This window comes from Panthera uncia, chromosome B1 (assembly GCF_023721935.1).
Source record: "Panthera uncia isolate 11264 chromosome B1, Puncia_PCG_1.0, whole genome shotgun sequence".
NCBI lineage: Eukaryota > Metazoa > Chordata > Mammalia > Carnivora > Felidae > Panthera > Panthera uncia.
The window spans coordinates 163,571,247-163,594,177 of NC_064811.1; the positions used below are offsets into that span (position 1 = coordinate 163,571,247).

At 35.5% G+C, this 22,931-nt stretch overlaps 1 protein-coding gene across 1 annotated transcript in view; it reads left to right on the top strand.

Annotated features, from left to right (window-relative positions):
- LPL (lipoprotein lipase) overlaps nucleotides 1-9,509 on the top strand; it is a 122,026-nt gene extending 112,517 nt beyond the window's left edge. The window contains exons 7-10 of the mRNA XM_049630078.1: nucleotides 1,823-1,943; nucleotides 3,097-3,279; nucleotides 5,075-5,179; nucleotides 7,570-9,509. Of these exons, the coding sequence (XP_049486035.1) occupies nucleotides 1,823-1,943; nucleotides 3,097-3,279; nucleotides 5,075-5,179; nucleotide 7,570 (410 nt within the window). The 3' untranslated portion in view covers nucleotides 7,571-9,509. The remainder of the gene's footprint in view (nucleotides 1-1,822; nucleotides 1,944-3,096; nucleotides 3,280-5,074; nucleotides 5,180-7,569) is intronic.
- The last annotated feature ends 13,422 nt before the right edge of the window (nucleotides 9,510-22,931 follow it).

Consider the following 22,931-nt stretch of genomic DNA (forward strand, 5'->3'; position numbering starts at 1 on the left):
TGTTGCTAGAGAGGGAGTTGTACTGGTCCATTTTACTGAAGCTCTCAATTCACATTGCCAGTAAGGCCCAGGGTACAACCTGCATTAACCTCTGTAATAGTCTTGCTTGCCACCCTTCTCTGTAATTGTGACCATTAGCATGGGCTAGCCCATTAGAACCAGGCTCAGAGCTCATTTGAAACCATCTATCTATCTAGGGCCAGCAAACCAAGGCCCAGGAGGCCAAATCTAGCCCCTTACCTGCTTTTGTAAATAAAGTTTTATTAGAACACAACTACACACATTCATTTTTTGTTTTTAATTGACTAAGGGTGCTTTTGTGCTACCACATTAAGTAATTGGGACAGAAACTGTATGGCCCACAAAGCCTAAATTATTTACCATCTGGCCCCTCACCGAAAAGGTTTGCCAACTCCTAAAGTTTGCTTTAGGCAAGAGCTATCTGTATTTTAAAATTCAACTATTCCTGGGAGAGAGAATATACCAAACCTGTAAGATATTTCCATTTTGTCATTAATTTGTTCCCAAGTGAATTTCAAACTTGGCAGCTTATTTAGAGCAAGATTTATACAGATTGAGGGGAGACAAGAAAGGAGATAATTAGGTAAATCTAGCAAGAGGAACTAATCCAGAAAAGCTAACTTATGTGGAGTCCAGGGAGAAGTCCAGGGGAAGGGATGATACTGAAATACAGTTTTCCAAGGTAAAAATGTATCTGATAGAGGCACCCACTTGTAAAGTGTGTTAGAACTTCTGTAGAGGTGTATTTGGTTGCCCAGAGGTTTAGAGCAACAATAGTTCAAGGAAACCTTTTAAGCAACGAGGAAACCCTTAGTTTCCCTGACTTTTCAGAATGAGAAAAGTGTGTGTGAGGTAGAGAGGAGGGTGGAATCTTTTGGAGACCTGGTGGGTATTACTCATCCCCAGGCATCCTGCTCAGTGCCATGCAGTGCTCCATCACTGTTCTTGGGGTCACTGCAGCAGTATCAGCTTCTCCTGCTCTGGTCTATGGTGAGTCCTGCAAGGGCTCCACTGAAGAGAAACAGTTTCTCTTCTACTCGTTAGTAGCTGTGTGTTAAGCCTGCTGTGTTTCTTATCCCCTTAACCTCCCTCCATTCCATCTACACAGGGGTTTTAGTAGAGAGAACAGGGAAGAGATGATGTAGAAGTTCAAGTACTTGCTTCCAGAAGCTCTCCCAAACACTTTAAGAACTGGCAGTCTTTATAGCCTCAATGATGATTCAATTAATAAGTTTTATTGTGAGCCTGCTATAATACCTACTCTGTGCTAGATGATGGGGGGATAAAGAGGATAAACGTGATCCTCTGACCTGAAGGAATTTACACATAGGGTAGAGTGTCAGACATACTCATAAAACATGAAAAAACACAATCACAGTGTTCCATTAACAAATGCCAAATATGCTTTATACAGATATTCAGGGACAAGATGGCCAAGGAAGGGTATAGTTCATGAAGAAAGAATCATGTGTAGTTTGGTTTCTTGATTTGATTTCCCTTGTACCCAATCAAAGATGACTACAATCTAGGGCTGCTTGACAATTCAGATATACCTAGATTCTTCCTATGCACTGAAATCACACTTTTCTAAAAAGGAGTGGAATTCAAGGTCTGAAAATTTGAGTAACAAACACTGTGCAGACATGAAGAAATCTTTCCAATCCACAGTGTTGGTTGTGTGTGAGCACTTCTTATTTAATCACTAGTGAGGTAGTCTGTGGTTCTGAATTGCCTGCTTATTTGGGGGCTGTGATGTTTCTATAAAAACTGATTAGCACTTGTTCCGATTTTTTCCTTATAGTCTTCCATTACCAAGTAAAGATACATTTTTCTGGGACTGAGAGTGATACACAGACCAACCAGGTCTTTGAGATTTCTCTGTATGGCACTGTGGCTGAGAGTGAGAACATTCCTTTCACCCTGTGAGTAACCACTTGGCGTTACCTCCAGCATGTGGGTTTATCATGGCACTGCTAACTGCCTTTGGTCCCTAGAACAGAAGAAGAGTAGAAAAAGAGATATTCAACAGAATTTTTAAAAAATGTTTTATTTATGCAATTTGAGAGAGAGAAAGTGCATGAGCAGGGGAGAGACAGAGAGAGAAGGAGAGAGAGAATCTCAAGCAGGCTATGCACTGCCAGTACAGAACCTGACACAGGGCTGTGAGATCATGACCTGAGCCAAAATCAAAAGTCAGATGCTTAACCAACTAAACCACCCAGGCGCCCCACAACAGAATTTTTTTTTAAAAAAAAGCTTTATGGAGACGCCCGGGTGGCTCATTCGGTTAAGCGTCTGCCTTCGGCTCAGGTCATGATCTCGCGGTTCGTGAGTTCGAGCCCTGTGTTGGGCTCTGTGCTGACAGCTCAGAGCCTGGAGCCTGCTTCAGATTCTGTGTGTCTGCCCTTCCCCTACTCATGTTCTGTCTCTCTCAAAAATAAAATAAACATTAAAAATTTAAAAAAAAAGCTTTATGGCAAAAGATATTCACATGGTACATACAATAGCATAAATTAGAAATAAATAAGTACCCAACATTGAGGCAATGGTTAAATGAATTGTGGTTTAATAAGTCACTAAAATCTATCTAGTTTCTAAAACCTATAATTATAGAAAAACAGGTAAAACATGGTGAAAAATGGAAGGTAAAATATGAAGTAAACAAAGAAAGAATAGAGAATTATATGTATGCTATGATTGTAACAAAGTAAAAATGTTCACATAGCAGTACAGATTGAAAGAGGATATATGAAAATGAATGTAATGTCTCTGAATGATTCATTTATGGATTTTTTCTTAAGAATTGTATTAAATAGTTCACACTTTTAGGGTAAAAGTTAGAATAGATTAAAAGGGTGTAGATGTCTTTTAAAAGTCACTAAATGCCATTGATCTTCATCTGGAATATTTTTTTGGACACTTTTTGTATTTTTAAGATATCTCCCAAACAACAAAGCTATTTATGCCTTGGGAGGAAGAAAAATGAAAAAACAAAACAAAACAAAACAAAACAAAAAACAAAAACAAACAAACAAAAAACACAGAACTAACCAAATATGCTGATTTTTTATTCAGGCCTGAAATTTCTGCGAATAAGACATACTCTTTTCTAATTTACACGGAAGTGGATATTGGGGAACTGCTAATGTTGAAACTCAAATGGAGGAGCGATTCATACTTCAGCTGGTCAGACTGGTGGAGCAGCCCTGGGTTTACTATTGAGAAGATCAGAGTAAAAGCAGGAGAGACTCAAAAAAAGTAATTAAATCAATTTCTTTCCATTCACGTTAGGCTTACCCTGTCATTACCTTGGGAGGGTACTCTTGGAGCCTTCAACGTTCAGGTGGAACTTTAGTAAGCTTTGTCTTTAAAACTATATCATCTAGATAATTACACCTATAATTTGGGGGAGGAGTGTTCTTTTATTATCATTACTAGGGAAGTAATAGTATTTCTGAATTTCATGAAAGAAAACATAAGCCCTGAACTGGTCCCGATTATTGACCGAGAGCTGAGATGAGGATCTCAGCTTCTATTTTAGCACTGTTTCTTTTTTTCAATATATGAAATTTATTGTCAAATTGGTTTCCATACAACACCCAGTGCTCATCCCAAAAGGTGCCCTCCTCAATACCCATCACCCACCCTCCCTCCCTCCCACCCCCCATCAACCCTCAGTTTGTTCTCAGTTTTTAACAGTCTCTTATGCTTTGGCTCTCTCCCACTCTAACCTCTTTTTTTTTCTTCCCCTCCCCCATGGGTTTCTGTTAAGTTTCTCAGGATCCACATAAGAGTGAAACCATCTGGTATCTGTCTTTCTCTGTATGGCTTATTTCACTTAGCATCACACTCTCCAGTTCCATCCACGTTGCTACAAAGGGCCATATTTCATTCTTTCTCATTCCCACATAGTACTCCATTGTGTATATAAACCACAATTTCTTTATCCATTCATCAGTTGATGGACATTTAAGGCTCTTTCCATAATCTAGCTATTATTGAGAGTGCTGCTATAAACATTGGGGGTACAAATGCCCCTATTTTAGCACTGTTTCTTGCAAGTACAAAACAGTTGTGGAAAGAACCTCAGAGATGTCACTTTGACATTCAAAGATTAAAACCAACATCTTCAAGAATGAGATTCCAAGGTATCTTCATCCATCTCCCCAACCCCACCTCACATATATCTATAAAGAAATTGAATAGAGAGCCCCAGAGATTTTAAAACTTGTACACTAAATTTATAGGGATTTTTGCAAACTATAGTGTTCCATTATTGGTAATAAAAATGACTCTTAGTGAGATAAGTCATACAGAGAAAGACAGATACCATATGTTTTCACTCTTACGTGGATCCTGAGAAACTTAACAGAAACCATAGGGAGGGGAAGAAAAAAAAAAAGTTAGCGAGGGAGGGAGCCAAAGCATAAGAGACTCTTAAAAACTGAGAATAACTGAGGGTTGATGGGGGGTGGGTGGGGAAGAGGGGAAAGTGGGTGATGGGCATTGAGTAGGGCACCTGTTGGGATGAGCACTGGGTGTTGTATGGTAACCAATTTGACAATAAATTTCATATAAAAATGACTTTTTAAATTAGGAATGATAAATTATTTCCCTCTGGTCATTTTCTTTTATAACAAACAAAACAAAACAAACAAAAAGGAGGTTGTGGATGGAGAGGCTCTGCAGAGCATTTGTTTCTCTAACAGGGCCAGTTGAAGGATGGTTTGTGAATTCCTTAATGTAGATACAAAGAAGTGGTAAAGTGGATCTTGTATTATCTCATGGTGAAAGCCTTGTGATTTTAAGGTTGCTCCAAGCTGTCCAGATTGACTACCTTTATTGCTAAACTGTGATTAGGCCCTCAAATAACCCTATGATTCAGATGTATTGCTGACCAGAATGACCTAACTTTAAACAGCGAACTATTAGAAATATCAAAACAATTAATCAGACTGATCATGTAGGATTTAAAGATCCTTGACCAAACCATATATTTTTGAACAGTTGTTTCTATTTTTCCTTATATGTTTACATCCATTTTATTCTACAGGGTAATCTTCTGTTCCAGGGAGAAAGTATCTCATCTGCAGAAAGGAAAGGCATCTGTGGTATTTGTGAAATGCCATGACAAGTCCCTGAATAAAAAGTCTGGCTGGTGAGCATTATGGACTAAAGCTCTCTGGATATCCTGAGCTTGCCCTCTGAGGGACACTGCTTCATACATTGCTCTTCATCTTATGACTAAAGACTTGCACTGATTCTTGTTAGAATCTTCAGGTGGTCTTTCTTAGCCCTTCCATATTTACACATCAGACTTACCCATTTACTTTTCTCAATACTTCCTCTTTTTTCTTCCTCTTTCTGTTCTTTTATTTTACTTCTTGGGCTGCCACAAAATCTTCACTGCTGCATTTTCTGTATTGTATCTCTGCTAACTTTATGGATCCTGTATGCAGAGCATATGACACAATAGTTATAATCATGGCTGAGGGTGTAGCCCCTCCCCAGATGTACCCAGGGGAGCAAAACATCAGCTGCAATACATAGTCCTTCTTTTTTTTAAGTTTATTTATTTTTATTTTGAGAGAGAGAGAGAGAGAGAGAGAGAGAGAGAGAGAGTATGCGCATGCACGCACATGCAAGAAAAAGTGGGGGAGGGTCAGAGACAGAGGGAGAGAATGTCTGCGCTGACAACTCAGAGCTCCATATGCTGTTAGCATGGAGCCCCATGTGGGGCTTGAACTCACAAACCCTGAGATCATGACCTGAGCCGAAATCAAGAATCAGATGCTTAGTCAACTAGCCACCCAGGTGCCCTCACATAGTCCTTCTTGATGCTCCAAGTGGCAGCAGACTATAGGACAGAGAGCCAAAAGGGCAGCCATCAAGTACCCATCTCAAAATCACCAAAGATGGGGAGCTAATGGAGTTAGAATTCAGGAGACGGTTCTCTTTTCTATCTCAAAACAATCCCCTGGCCCTTACCTACATGATCTTTAAGACTAATCCACATGACAGTTGTCAGCCAAATCTTTCTAGAGTGTAATATTAAGTGGAGATTCACATGTGGCCTTTCCCAGCCCCTCCTGAATTCTCACATTATCCTACTTTAATTTCTCTGCTCATTCTCCTGCCAGATTCTGAGTACTAATGGGTTAAAGTAAAAGGGGAGGAAAACTTTGATCATGTCATACAAACCAGTGGCACAAGAAAAGAGGGGAAAGGCTAGGCACAACATAATCCTGATGTAGGAAAAACACTCACTTCTGGTTTGTCTTCTCTCAGTTACATTTATAGACAAAAGTACAGAATAAGAATTTCCTAATCAGAAAATCATATTAAAAACCCTATAGGGAATATCTCTATTATTGTAAATTTCTATTTTATGATGTAATTTATCCATGGGTAATTATGGATTATATATAGATTAGGAAAAAATAGGCAAAAAGAAAATACAATCACTCTGACTCTCTCCTCCAGGGACAACTCCCAATTAACATTAAATGTATATTGTTTTAGACCTTCTCTATGTATATATAATATTTATATATTTTTTTTATTTTTTACAAAACTAGAATTATGACATACTTTGAACGATAAGATGAAGCCACTTTATGAAAACCATTAACGTAAGAGCACTCAAGATAAATTTGAAATAGAGTAGTTAGTTAATGGTATTCAGCCAGGCAGAATAACTGAATATTTACCTAAGTGGAGACTGTTCTACTCAGAGGCTCATTGCTTTGTTTTCCCTCATCAAAAATCTGAGACAATTTCACATTTACTTTAACTTTTAGAAAAGGAATCCTATATGAAGCTTTAAACATGCATTTATGTCACATACAAACATACACAAATGCATATATACTTATATGTTCTCCCCAAATCAAATACAACTTTAAATCTCTGTGTGAATGTAAAAGCAAAACCTGAAAGATTAGGAAATATCTCCAGCTGTTTTAAAAGTATTTCTGGTCATACTATTTATATAAGTCACAATAATATATCTGACAAAATCTAAGGGTACATTCCTTATCTGATAATAAGATTACTGAGACCACAGATATTTAGGCAGCTGTTTTTATAGATCTGAACTTTATGCGGAAGTAATTATGAACAAGGCTTGTAACATTCTGCAGTTTTTCTCTTCTGTGACTAATCAAAAGTTCTCTGTCTCTTTTCTTCTGATAAAACTCTTCAGAAGTCTCATTCCTCAAGAAAAGAAAATAATCAGCCATTTCATTTGGCAAGTTTTAGAATTAAGAAATCTTAAATCATATCTTGTTTGAAATCATTTGGTTCAGTCCTCTGAAAATGATAGTCCTTATTGGGATATAGCTAAGTAGGTATTAGAGTGTCTTTCATTCCTACAAGCCTGCCATTATCCACATGTGATCCATCATCCACATCTTTCCTGGGTATATATTCACAACCTTTGTTCTGATCTTCCAGTTGAATGCTTTTATATCATGAAGGTGGGAGGAGGGATGATTGTAGAACACTAAAGAGGTAATAAATTGCTCCTCCTCTTCTGCTTTTTCTCAGAAACTGGGCAAATGTACAGAAGGAAGAACAGAACACGAATTCCATGAAGAATGGAGTAACTTTTACAACAGATGCCCAGTGCTTTGGATGTTTCAAAGACAAGTTTCCTGAATATTAATCCCAGCTCTGCTTTGTTATTTTAGGATATAATCTCAAATACAAAAAAAAAAAGTGACTAACTCAATTTGAAGTGTATAGTGGCCAAATAGCACATCCTCCAACATCAAAAGATAGCAGATTTGAAAATCACTGTTTTGTCCTTTGAGAAAGAATTGAGAGCCATTTGGGCCCATGGTAAAATAATAAACCTTCTTTATATAGTAAGTTTAGTCAATAGCCTAAAGTTGAGTAGAATTTCATATTTTATTTGAAATTCTGCATTTTCTGGACTGATACCTTCTGAAAGTTTTCTCCAAGTCTGAATATAGAAAATGATTTTTTTTGGTGGCATGAATTGCCCCCATTAGTGCAAAATATGTTTTTTGTTTTTGTTTTTGTTTTTGTTTTTGTTTTTTTTGGTTTCTGTGTTTTCCAGGATTTAACCAGGGACTAGTGACTTGGAGAGAGGAATAGAAGATGATAAATCACTGAAACTTTAAAACATCCCTGCAGTTGGTTGCATCATTTCTAAGTTACTAATTAAAAGAAATATAAAATTTAGATCAATTCAGTCTTAATAGGCTTTATAGTTTAATCTCTCCCCCTCCTTTGTCTCAAGATTGTATTTTAACAGCATCTTCTATGAGCCTGCTATTGCCAGCTCACACATAATTTTAAACATGGGGAAAGAAAATGATACCACAATTTCATTATCAGATTTCTGAAATTGTTTTCATCAGTTTGAGGTCATTTAATATCTTATAAGCCCTATTCAATTTTAGGTTTATCTCAGTCATGCTTTAGTCATACTTTGAGGATGTCTCTTTCTTCCCTGGTTTTGATAAGAAAATATGTGTTCAAGATCAAATTTTGAATCATACAAGTTTTAGACAAGGACCGTTTTTACTAAGTTAGGAGATGAAAAAGTATATTTCCATAAACAGTGGTTAAAACCATTGTGGGCAATTAAAAGAATCCTCAATTGCCATAGTTACATGAAATGCCATGAGAGTTATTGTTTTTAACAACTAGTCAATAGTGAGTGAACAGTTATTTATAAATTAGATATCATACTTTCAGAATGATTTTCTCTATATTAATATAAATTGATAAAGAAGTAAAATATCTCAAAGGCTCTTGCTGGGAATCCAAACTGTAAACGTGTGTGGATATCTTAACATATATTCACATATGAAGCCCTGCATATGTGTTTATTATTCAGCATAGCTTGGAAAGTAAAAAATCAAGAGATATAGTATTGGGATATATTGGAGTAGAAATTATTCCAGAAATGCCAAAACTTCAGCCTTTCTTTTGAGAAATATGGTTATGCCTATATAAAGTAATACAAACACTGTGATTAATGTCAGCCAACTTGGAATGAATTTTCTCTAAAAATAAAATCTTGGAGATTTGTTGTTGTCATCCCCCTTTATTGCTAATTCATTAATTTCCTGGATTTGGGTTTTGAACAAGGATACATAAACTTGAGAAAATATGGATCAAATCAGTGTATGGGCCTAGGAACTCTGACTTTTGCAGACTTCACTGTATATGTATATTAACAATGCTTTGGCTTTAAATGTTATTTATTAGCTGTAAATATATGTGTGTATAAGTAAAGGGAGATTATATATATTGGAATGGCTGTGACTATCTGCGTTTATAGACAGGTGGTGCTAACTTTTGTACATGTCTTTATCAGTGATAGTCTCAATGAGCCAACTTACTCTGATGAAATAATACCATAAAGTAGGCTTCTTTTTTCTTTAAGGAAACTTAATTAACTATGTTCAGAAATGGAATATGCTTTTAATAAAATTGACAAAATGTTATTTTAACACTAAGTCATTATTTTGTATTGTTTTAGTCCCCTAAATAGATATTTATTCTTAGGACAGATTCATTCAGCATATTTTTTACTGAGTAAAATTTGCTGAGTAAAATTACTATGCTTGGAGAAAAAAATATAGCTTCTAAAAATTACAGTGCACATTGTGTTTTATTTTTATATTTACATTTGTACAAAGCCTTAGACATCCTTTAAACCAACTATAAAAGAAAATAATACAGATTTTTTCCCTAAATAAAATACATGAATTTTACTTGTCTACACTTACTTTTTAAGTAGTAAAATATTAGATTAATTTAAAAATTTTTGACCATTTTCTACAATGAATTATTTTTATTTCTGAGGTCTAATTATTACCTACAAAGTGAGTTTGTGCGATAAAACCAACTATTTGATATTGGAAAGTGAATTTTTTATAAACTTTTTTTGGGGAAAAGAATAACATACAGCCATATATGCATCTACGTAGGGATTGCTTCTTAGTACAATCAGGAAGAATTTAATCTAGAAAACAATTGTTTCATTGGCCACTGACCCAAAATTTCATGGTTAGTTAGGCATAAGACCTTCTGGATTGGGGTCTCCCTGACAGGAAGAGACTCTCCAGTTTAAGTTTTGCTTACAGCCCATCAATGCATATTGATATAACCCAAAAGACAAATAACAGGAGTTGGTGAGGCTGCGGAGAAATGTAAGCCTGCATATATTGTTGAGGGGAATGTAAAGTGGTGTGGCCATGTGGAAAATAGTTTGGCAGTGTTTTGAAAAATTAATTATAGAGTTTAACCCATATGACCCACTGATCCCACTACTAGGTATACACCCAAGAGGAGTGAACCATATGTACACAAAGCTTTAACACAAAATATTCATAGCAGCATTATTCATAAGAGCTCCAAATGGGAAGGAACCCAAACATCCATCAATGGGTGAAGACATAAAGAAAATGTGGTATGTTTATACAAAGGAATATTGTTGAAAAGTAAAAGAACAAACTGCTGATATCTGCTACAAATTGGGTGCATCTCAAACACTTTTGCTGTATGAAAGGACCAGATACGAAAGACTCCATATTGTATGATTTCGTTTGTATGAAATCCAGAAAAGGCAAATTTATAGAGACAAAAAGTAGATTTAGCTGTTGCTTGGGAATGGGAGTTAGAAGAACAATTGACTACAAATGGATATAAAGGATCTTTTTTGGGATGATGAAAATTAGATGGTGGTGATGAGTGCACAACTCTGTACTTCACTAAAAAATATTATATTATACACTTAAAGTAGGTGACTTTTATAGCATGCCTCAATTAAGGTCTTAAAAATGTATATGCATAGAACTGTGGGGATAGACACAACCACTTTACATATATAACCTATGAAAATTATAATTTAGGGGCACTCCCCTCTTGCCCTTACAGAAGGAATCTGCAGTGTTTATCTAGTATCCTCTAACACCAGCCTTGTTTATCCAAAGGCCCAACACATGGCAGTTTGTTATAAGTAAACACTGCCATATCTTTGTTCTATTAAAGATGTTTTATTTTAGCCCTGATTCAGTTAGACATAAATGGGCCCATTTATGATGCATTGATCATACTGTAGAAATGCTATCATAAAGATAACCATCCTCTAAATGAATCTTATTGGGAATTTCCTATATTTAGAATGTCATCAAATACACATTTTTACAAGTAGCATCTTTTTAGAAATCACTTAATACAATATTCTCATTTTTTGGTTGATATAATCAGCTCAGAGAGGTTAAGTGATTTGCCTGATGTTATACTGCAAGTATACACACATGAAACTAGAATGGATTTTTACTGGTTAATAACTTATGTTTACATTATCTGGCCTCCCAAATACATTAAAAATATGTGCTTAGGTTTAAATTTGCCTCATATACAGAGCACAGTTAATTCACCATTAGAAGATACATTCTAGGACTTCTACTAGGATAAGATGGATTTACATTAATCCCATCACACCTTTTGTGACTATTGACACAGCATGCATGTAATGGTGAAGCTTCCCACTAAGTACACTCTCTACCATGGATACCAGTAGTTAATTACACCTCAATCCTTTATTTTGTTATCACAGTATTGTACACATAGAACTATGTGTCTGCAGATCAAACACATATATAGAACAACTGGAATAGTGTAGCAATTGGCCATTAAATTGGCCCCCCAAATTCCCACACTTTGATAGTCCCATCCTTGGGTAGTCACCTCCCACATTGACCTATGTGAACAGTAACAGTTGGAAAAGTTATGTCATTTCTAAAAGTGATGGCTATAAAAGCACAAGCTCTGTTTTGGTTCTCTCGTGCTCTCTCTGCTCTTGGGTCACTCACTCTGGAGGAAACCATGTTGTGAGTGTCCCTATGGAGAAGCCTATTGTAGTGAAAGACTAACACCTCTTCTCAGCAGCCACAAGAATAAACTTGGAAGACATACATATGGCCAACAGACACATGAAAAGATGAACACCACTAATCATCAGGAAAGTGCAAATCAAAACCACAGTGAGATATCACCTGTCAGAATGGCTAGAATTAAACAGACAGGAAAAACAAGTGCTGGTGAGGATTTAGAGAGAAATGAAGCTTCGTGCATTCTTAGTGGGAATATAAGTTGGTACAGCCACTGTGGAAAGCAGTATGGAGAGTCCTCAAAATAATAAATATAGAAATACCATATGATCCAATGGTACCCCAAATGGGTATTTATCCAAAAAAGCCAAAAACACTAATTTGAAAAGATATATTCACCTCTATGCCATTGCAACATTATTTACAATAGCCAAGATATGGAAGCAGCCCATGTGCCTACCAATAAATAAATGGATAAATAAAATGTGTATATATATATACATATATGTGTGTGTGTGTATGCATAAAGAAGATATATATATATATATATTCACACACACACACACACCATATATGTATACTATATATACACAACCATATATATCTACCATATATATATCTATATGTATATATAATATATATACACTATATACAGTATATAGTATATATATACTATATATACACTATACTATATATATACTATATGTATACTATACTATATATATATATACACTATACTATACTATATATATACATATATACTATATGTATATATATATACACATATATACTATATATGTATACATATAGTATATATGTGTATATATATATATATATATAGAGAGAGAGAGAGAGTATACACAGACACACACACACACACACACACACACACAATGGAAACCATAAAAAGGATGAGATCTTGCTGTTTGCAACCATATGGATGGACTAAGCATATTGTGCTAAGTGAAGTAAGTCAGATAGAGAAAGACAAATACAATATGATTCACATATATCCAGAATCTAAAACCAAAACAAATGAATAAACAAACAAAAAGTAGAAACTTATTCATAAATACAGAGAACAGATTGATTGTTGCCAGAGGGGAGGAGGATGGAGAGATAAACAAAGTAGGTGAAGGGAAACTGGAAGTATAGACTTCCACTTATGAAATAAAGTCAGGGGAATAAAAGGTACAGCACAGAGAATATAGTCATTGGTATCGTACTAGTGTTGCATGGTAACTGATGGTCACTACATTGATGGTGAACATAGTATAATACATATGCTTGTCCAATCACTATGCTGTACACCTGAAACTAATGTAACATTGCATGTCAACTGTAATTCAATAAAAATATTGTGTTTCATGTTACTTATAGTATTTATTATTCTTTTGATATCTTTTATGTCCTTAGTGATATTCTCTGTTTCATTTCTGATATTTCTAGTTGTGTCTTCTTTTCTTTGTCAGTTTTTGTAGAGGTTTGTCAGTTGTATTGATCTTTCATTTAAAAAATTTAAAATTAAAAAATTAAGTGATATGGGTCATATATTTTGCTTTCATAGTTACCTTAAACTAAAATAAGTATGGTTTTATAAAATCTGTAACCTCCTAAGATATTTAGAGACAGATAGTTACAAATGTTCCAGACATAACCTCTCTTTTGTTCATTAGGGAAAGACTTTTGGAAAACAGAAGGAAACAGATGGATGCTGGAAAACAATTTTGCAAATTCTTAAAAAGCTAAACAAATGCCTACCATATAGTTCAGCCTATCTACTCCTAGGAATTTACCAAAGACAAATGAGAGCATATGTTCATACAGACTTGATAGGAATGTTCTTAACAGATTTATATGTACTAGCTGGAAACTGGAAGCTGCCCAGTAACTATCAACATGTGAATGTGTAAAAAAAAAATTGTGAACTACTTATACACTCAAAAACATGAATGAATCTGAAAATAATTATGGCTGTGTGAGAGAAGCCAGGTAAGAGTACATACTGTATTATTTCATTTATCTAAAATTCTGGTAATTTCAAATTAATCTATAATGACAGGATGTTAGTGATTGTATATTCCATTTCAAGTTCTCCCCTCTTTGACCACTACTTCCTGTCTTTCTATCTAATCAATCTACTGTTCCCACCCCAACAATTCCTCAAATGTTTTTGAACCTCCAGTTCATTGATTTATCCATCTCTTGCTTCCTTACATATTCTCACTTTGATCCTTACTCAGATTTTAAGGCCCAAGGTCACTTTTGCTCTACTACCCAAACTTCCAAGGTCCTTGCCATTCTGTCCCTGAATTGAACTTCCTACAACAAAATGCAAACCCTGAATAAATCCAAATTATCACTTTCTCAATGACTGCATCTGAACAGCAGAGTGTGACTGGAAACACACAAATATGTACATGAGAGTGCATGTGTGCAGGCACACATAGACACACACACACACACACACATCTCTGGTCACTATCTCACTTTAAATTTGTCACCATGTCATTTAAAATGTCCCTTATGACTGCTCAGTAATTCTACTACGTTTACAAACATTCTTTTACTCTCCCAGATGATTATTTCATCTCAACCCTCAATAGCTCCTCACTTCTTTTCACTCACAGACGATGGCTTAGTTTCTTATTTTACTGAAGATACAGATGCAATCATAAGGAGAACTTCCATGTATTCCACTCCTCAATCTACCAATCTCCCTGCTACTATATCCATGTACTCTGCTTTCTCTCCTGATATAAGATGTTTTCCCTATCCCTATCTAAGGCCAATTCCTGCATTGTATCTCCTGTGTATATTCATTGTATATTCCTGTGTATCTCCTACCCAGACATTGCTCTAATGTTGTCCCTGTTGTTTTCTGCCCCTCAGTTTTTGCTTCTCTGCTAAATCATTTTGTCAGCACAAAAGCAAACTATAAAAGTTTCTGCTTAAAAACAAAACAAACTTTCTTTGATCCCAATCCATCTCTATTTCTATGTCTTCCTTTAAGGCAAAACTGTCTGATTTGTCTTTACTCACTTTTTCTACTCCCCCTTTCCTTTTTCAAAGTCTAATCAAAATGTCACTTTTATTCTACCAACCTTACTCTTATTAAGATTACCATTATGCTATGCCCAATAGTAACTCTCCTCTTTCTTACTTGATTTCCCAGCATAATTTGATCCATCTAGTTGCTCTTTCCTTGAAACACTTTCATTAATCTCTGGAACTATTTATTATCCTCCTCTCTAATTATCTACTCATTCTCAATTTCCTCAATGAGATTGTTCCTGCTCATCTTCCTTACCTTTGTAAGTTTGAGTGTGCCAGTGTTCAGTCCTCAGCCCTTTCTTCAAAGTGACCCTAATTTAGTTCCATAACTTTAATCACCATGTGTCTGATGATGAATCCAAAACTTATATCTTCAACCTATATCTCTTTTCTAAATTCCAGACTTGCATATACCCAATTGCTAATTAAATATCTCCAGTTGGCGGGGGGCGGAGGGGGGGGTAGGGGGGTAGGCGGGGGGAGCACCTGGGTAGCTCATTTGGTTAAGCTTCTGACTTCAGCTCAGGTCATGATTTCATGGTCTGTGAGTTCAAGCCCTGTGTCAGGCTCTGTGCTGAAAGCTCAAGAGCGTGGAGCCTGCTTCAGATTCTGTGTCTCCCTCTCTCTTTCTGCCCCTCCCCTGCTCATGCTTTCTCTCTCTCTCAAAAATAAATAAACATTAAAAAAAATTTAAAAATCTTCAGTTGGAAACTCAATTATAAGAAGTTCTAGGGATCTAGTACACAGCATAGTGACTATAGTTAAAAATATGGTATTGTGTACTTGAAAGTTGCTGACAGTACATCTTAAGCATTCTCAACACACACATACACACACACACAGAGTTAACTGTGTTATCTGTTTGAGGTGATGGTGTGTTAATTATCTTGATCTTGGTAATTATTCTATAATGTATATGTACATCAAATTATCACATTGCAGACTTTAAAGATATATATTTGTCAATTATTCCTTAATAAAGTTAAAAATAAATAAATGTCTCCACTTGGCTTTCTAATAGGCATTTAAAATCTAACATGTTAAAAACATAACTACTGATTATAAAACCTACTAATTTCCTATTTTTTCACACCTAGTTAATGGCAAAGTCCTTCCTCCTGTTCTTCAGAAAGAACACCTTAGAATTTAATCTTGAATCCTTTTTTTCCCCCACAGATACAGTTAATAAGTCAAGAAATCCTACCAACTCTGTTTCAAAGTATATCCAGAATCTGACCATTTTTTACTCTTGTTAATGCAATCACTATCAAGTTTTACCTGGATTATTGCAATAGTCTTCCCTTACTCTCTCTGCAATTGCCTTGGTTACCCATTGCTATAGTAATAATATAACAACCACATGAACTTTTCAGAATATAGTATAACATCCCATTCCTCTACTCAAAACTTAATCTCTCTACTAACAACAAAACTTTAAATTGTTATTGCCTTATGTGAACAAATATGTGTGCAGGTATGTGCATGCACATATGTGTATGTGCAATTTGTTCCATTTTACATTTAGCCCACTTCTAGTTAATTTTTATATACAGTGCAAACTATGGATAGAGGGTTTTGTTGTTGTTATGGTGGTGATTGCTCTTTTATTTAACATAGTCAAATTGTTCCAACAGTATTTGTTGTAAAGTCTGCCCTTTCTGCATCAAGTCACATTGGCAAATCTGTTCTATGATCCTCACAGATTATTTACTCATAATGATTAATTTTTTGGCATATTTGGACTCTGAACAGGCTAAACTCAGAAAGCCTGCACAAAAGTTCTCGTGTGGAGATTTCCTTATTTTATCATGGCTCAAGATTTTGTTTTGTTTTGTTTTTGTTTTTGTTTTTGTTTTTGTTTTACCTTCTCATCCCAGGCTTCTGGACCTATTATGGAAATCTGCCTAAGATGTGAGATTAAGGGTAGTACCTAAACCTAAATTCTTGCTCTGACCTTTCCCATTCCTTTGACAGGGTTCCAAAAGAGTCTAGAGAGACTCTTTTTTAGGCTTAGAAATCTTTTAATTGCTAAATTAAGGCAATTATTTAGTGAAAGGTAATACACAAATATTTCACAATAAAAATGAAACTCATTCTTAGGACAAAACAGAAGAAATTGTTTAAGGGAATAAGATCAATAATAAAATTAATGAAATTTGACTGCATAAGCCAAGAATGGTGAAATTTTCCTTACAGTCTTAGTTTTCTTATAAGGGGATAGTATGGTGGCATAAATCATGTCATAGATGAGATTCTGAGGGTTGGCATATGATCTGCACCTGAGATCTAGAAGTTATGATTCTAGGCCCTCACATGCAACTTATTTTCTAATCCTTGTAATAATCCTTGATATTGGTGTCATTGCCCGATTATAGCTGAGGAAATGTTATGCATAAAGTCCAGGCTCACACTACCAGAATGTGGCTGCCAGGAGATGTAATCCCAAGACCATCTCCAGAATCAGGCTGAGCTAAATCAAAATTAGGAGTTCTTTAAGCCCCTTAATGGTATATAATGGTCCAAACTGCAAGTCAAGGGAAGTGGATAAGTAGAGAGATAATAAATTATTGTATTTCCTATACTTTTCTAATTCAGCCAAGTAATTTTTCATTAATCTAATATGGAAGCTCTGCCCCAGACAGCATGGGCTCTTAATCTTTCTCCAAACAAAGCTTCTTACTGTAACTTACACATTTTGCTCATGTGGCTCTCCCTGCCTAGAATAACCACCGTATCTTCTCTGTATCTTTAATGACTACATTCACTGTTCTGAACTCCCTCCCTCAATCTTTTTTCTTCCATTCCCACATTACCACTAGGATCAGTCAGCATAAATGTAGCATGTATTTGTTCAGATATTGCTTTAATAAAAATAGTAGATACCATTTTCTCTGCATCATCTATGTGCCACACACTGTACAAGTCACTTTGTTTTATTATCACAAAAGTCCTCTAAGAAAGGTATTTTAATCTCCACTTTATTGATGAGTACATTGAGAAGAAGAGAAATTAAGTAACTTAGAAATTAGAGACTCATAGCTAGTAAGTGGACAAGTTAGCATTCAAACCCATGTCTGACTTCAAAGTCATCGTTTTCCTTCTAAATTTTAAGCCTGTTTGAGCATGTCAGTGCACATAAGAATGGTCCACCAGAAATATATTGGCAGGAAAAAATTCTCCTAAGGGAAAAAAAGGCCTGAATACACAATAACAACTCATAGATGAGGGACCAGGATGGAAAAAAGAGACGTTTGAGTTCTGCCATGTGTCTGTTTCTCCTATTATCTTGCACCTCAGCCCCTATGGAGGTATTCCTGAGATATAGGGAGAAGGGATTAATCTGTGGTTGGCTAAATTTAGCATTCATAGTGTGGGGTCTGGTAGCACCTTTGGCCAAACATTTTCCCTGTAAAGTTTAGTGCACAGGAGTCTCTGGTGTTTTTTGAAAGCTTCACTAGTTTCAGTGGGGACTCAATCAGAAAACCTTGACATCTCTGTCACTTAAATAATTCATTGGTGTTGAGCTGTAACAAATGATATTGTTAACAGCTGGAGGTACAGAGGAAGGAAAGTGTAGAGTCACTTCAGGCTGACAAATTTTAGTAGGCATCTCCTATATGCAGGCAGTTTGTAAGGTGCTAGGGTCATAGTACCTATGGCAAGTTTTAGCAGGCTTATGGGAGTAGATAGGAAAGCTATGTGCGACATGGATCTTCATATGCTTCGTGTGCTCAGAAGTGGATGCCTTTCTTTAGTTCAGCTGCCCACAGTGGGCATTTTTTTTTTTTTTTGGTAATTCATTTAAAGGCACTGTACATGTTAGCACTGACTTTACTTACTGCCCTGTCCTTCACCAAAATTAGGTAAGATTTAAAGATGCGGGAGGTATCTGGCTATGAAGTAGGGGCTAGAAAATGCTGTTATATTTGTGCTCTGGCTCTATGTTGCCTCCATCATTCTATTTTCCCAGAAATGAATTTACATAGTTTGTCTTGCCTTCTCAGATGGATACTGGGCTTCTTTAATAATAATGATGACATTATATATCTACTTAAAAAAAACCCTCAGGGCGCCTGGGTGGCGCAGTCGGTTAAGCATCCGACTTCAGCCAGGTCACGATCTCGCGGTCCGTGAGTTCGAGCCCCGCGTCAGGCTCTGGGCTGATGGCTCGGAGCTGGAGCCTGTTTCCGATTCTGTGTCTCCCTCTCTCTCTGCCCCTCCCCCGTTCATGCTCTGTCTCTCTCTGTCCCAAAAAAAATAAATAAAAAAACGTTGAAAAAAAAATTAAAAAAAAAAAAACCTCAGAGTATAAAAATAAATATACTTACATTTATATTAACAACTCTTCGTTAAATAGTTGCACAAATAAATGGATGGTGACTATCATGAATAAAGACTTTTTTCTTTATTTTTTAAATTTTAATTCCAGTATAGTTAACATACAGAGTTATATTAGTTTCAGGTATATTATATAGTGATTCAACAATTCCATACATTACCCAGTGCTCATCATGACAAGTGGACTCATTAATTTCCATTACCTATTTCACCCATCCCCCACCCACCTCCTTTGTGGTAACCATCAGTTTGTTATCAATAGTTAAAAGTCTGTTTCTTGGCTTGTCTCTCATTTAAGAAACAAAACAAATAAGCAAAGGAATAAGAACTTTTCAAACTCTGACTAGTAGCATAAATGAATGAGACTCTTCACTTCACCCTATCTCTACCTCTATAGGTTTCTACAAGTAATGGGTATAATTGAAATTGACCAGCATTTGGGGTGTTTGGGTGGCTCAGTCAGTTAATCATCTGACTCTTGATTTCAGCTCATGTTATGATCTTGTGGTTCATGAGTTCAAGCCCTGCGTTGGGCTCTGCACAGTGTGGACCATGCTTGGGATTCTCTCCCTCTTCACTCCTCTGCCCCTCTCATGGTCTCTCTTTCTCTCAAAATAAATTAAAAAAAAAAAAAAGAAATTGACCAGTATTCATTCTTTCTGGGAACAGGGCATTTAGGATGTTCTAAAAATATATTCTTTAATTTATTAAAATGTATTTCTCATGATGCTGTAGTTTTAGATTTTGCTTTTTTTTTTTTTTTTGCTTTTTATATCGTTTTTACACTGAAATAAACATAAGCTTTTCCTTCACTAAAAAAATGTATTTTTCAAGAATGTAACAAACATGAACATAATTAGTTTCAGGAAAAGATTTCCCCATATGTCCTAAGAAGAAAACAAAAAGGAACTGAGACGCTGACCTAAAAAAGCTAAATAAAGATAGGGTGAATTGAGTTGGGGTTAAAAAAAATAGAAAGCAGAAGTTAGAAAGAAGGAAGGAAAATATTCATATCTTAACACTTTATAGTTAATGTTAATTTTAAAAGAAAAAATAAGTTTATTTTCTGTGTGTGCCAACATCATGTGAGATAGTGTCATACCCACAAGCAATGACAGTAGAGATTAAATAAAGAGGTCATCATTGTGAACTCAGCACTTTGTTATCTAAGTAAGGGCTAGAAAATTAATCTCTCAGTAGCCCCCACGTTGGAGAGTCTGGGTTATAAAACGAGGTCCTTGGATTCCTCTATATGTGAATTTGGGCTAAGATGCCAATGACAAGCATATTATCAGAGGCATGAAGCATTCTATTTGAAACTAGACCACTAATCATTTTAAGGTGATCATGACTCTAAGGGCACATTTGAGCTCCATACACATGAAATAGTATCAGTCTGGGTGGCACAGTCGGTTAAGCATCTGGCTCTTGATCTCTGCTCATGTCATGATCTCACAGTTTGTGAGTTCAAGCTCCACAACAGGCTCTGCACTGATGTTGCACAGCCTGTTTGGGATTCTGTCTCTACTTCTTTCCGACCCTACCCCACTTGTGCTCTCGCTCAAAATAAATAAATTAAATACACAAACAAACAAACAGTATCAGTCTACTCCTTGATCTTTACCGCTCCTGTAACCTTAAAGGTATGATGTGAGTGAATGAGGATGATACCTTTTTATTCATAACGGTGAAAGAAGACACACTCAAGCTATATTGAATATTTGTTATGAAAGAAATTAGGAATAGATCACTATTATTATAAGTGGACATCTTTCCACAAAATGATTTTTCAAAGGAATTGATAAATTACAATGTTTTCCGTATTTTCTCATGTTACATTTCTAAAATCTTATCATAAAAATAATGGAAAAAATGTGACCCATTTAAGATTAGCTGAAATATGAATTTCACACATACCAAAAGAAAAACCAAAAGATAACAAATTGCTGAAAAAAATTGATATTAAAAAACAAGTTTCTAAAAATCAATTAAATCACACACACACACACACACACAAAGAGGGAAAAGGGGCAAAAAATGGGAACAGAAAAGTAAATGTAAAAATACCCTCAAACAGATGGAAAGATAGTATCTCATACTTAGAGATAAACAAACAAACAAAAAACCAAAAAACCACTTTATATGAACTTATATTGGGAAAATTATAAAGTTTAAAGATACACTTTGTTAGCAACCCTGAAAGGAAATAAGAACTCTCTTACATTTGTGGCAAGACAGTGCATTGGTACAATTCTCATGGAGGGCAATTGGTAATTCCTATCAAAATTATAAATGCATATCCTTTTCCAGTATCCCTGCTTCTAAGAATTTTATATTGAAGATTCACATCTGCAAAAAGATATTAGCATAGTGCCAATCATCACAGTTTTGTTTTAAATAGCAAATTTGTGAACAACACATATGTCCATTAATTGAAATTATTTGCAACCATAAAAAAATTGAGGATGAAAAAACATTTGTCAAAATTTGGTATCCATTCATGATAAAACTCTCCAAAAATTAGAAATAGAAGGGTATATTCTCAATTTGAAGAGCACTGTATTAGTCAGGGTTCTCTAAGAGAACCTAGAAAACAAGTGATAGAAGTCATTCCAAGTCCAAAGGCTTGAAAACTGGGAACCAATGGTGTAAGTCCTGATCTGAATTTGAATGCCCAAGAACCAGGGATTCTGGGGCAGAAGATGAATGTCTCAGGTCAAGCATATAGGTCTTCCTTTGGTTCTATTGAGACACACAACAATTAACACATATCATATTGAATGATGCTCACCAGCATGGGTAAAAGTCATTTTCTTTACTGACACTGTCTGAAGACACTCTCACAGACACACCCAGAAACAAAGTTTAACAATCTGTGCATCTTTTTATTTTATTTATTATTTTTTATTTTAAATTCTAGTATAGTTAATAAACAATGTTATATTAGTGTTGGGGTGTACAATATAGTGATTCAATAATTCTATACATCACCAAATGTATAGAATGATACATCACAGTGCATCACAGCAACTGCACTCCTTAATCTCCATAGCCTATTTTACCCATCTCCCAATCTCCTCCCCTCTGGTAACCATCAGTTTGTTCTCTATGATCTAGAGTATGTTTCTTGGTGTGTCTCTCCTTTTCTTTCTATGCTCCTCTGTTTTGTTTTTTAAATTCCACATATGAGTGAAATCATACTGTATTTGTCTTTCTCTGACTGACTTATTTTGCATAGCTTTATACTCTCTAGCTCTATTCATGTCATTCCAAATGGCAAGATTTTATTCTTTTTAATTTCTGAGTAATATTCTATTATATACACACACACACACACACACACACACATACATAGATAGCATACATACATACATACCACATCTTCTTTATCCATTCATCTATCAATGGTGGACACTTGGGTTGTTTCCGTAATTTGCCTACTGTAAATAATGCTGCAATAAACATAGGGGTGCATGTATACCTTTAAATGAGTAGTTTTTATTAGTTGCGTAAATACCCAGTAGTATGATTACTAGATTTTAGCATAGTCCTATTTTTAACTTTTTGAGGAAACTCCATGCTGTTTTTCAGAGTGGCTGCACATGTTTGCACTCCCACCAATGGAGCATTAAGGATTCGTTT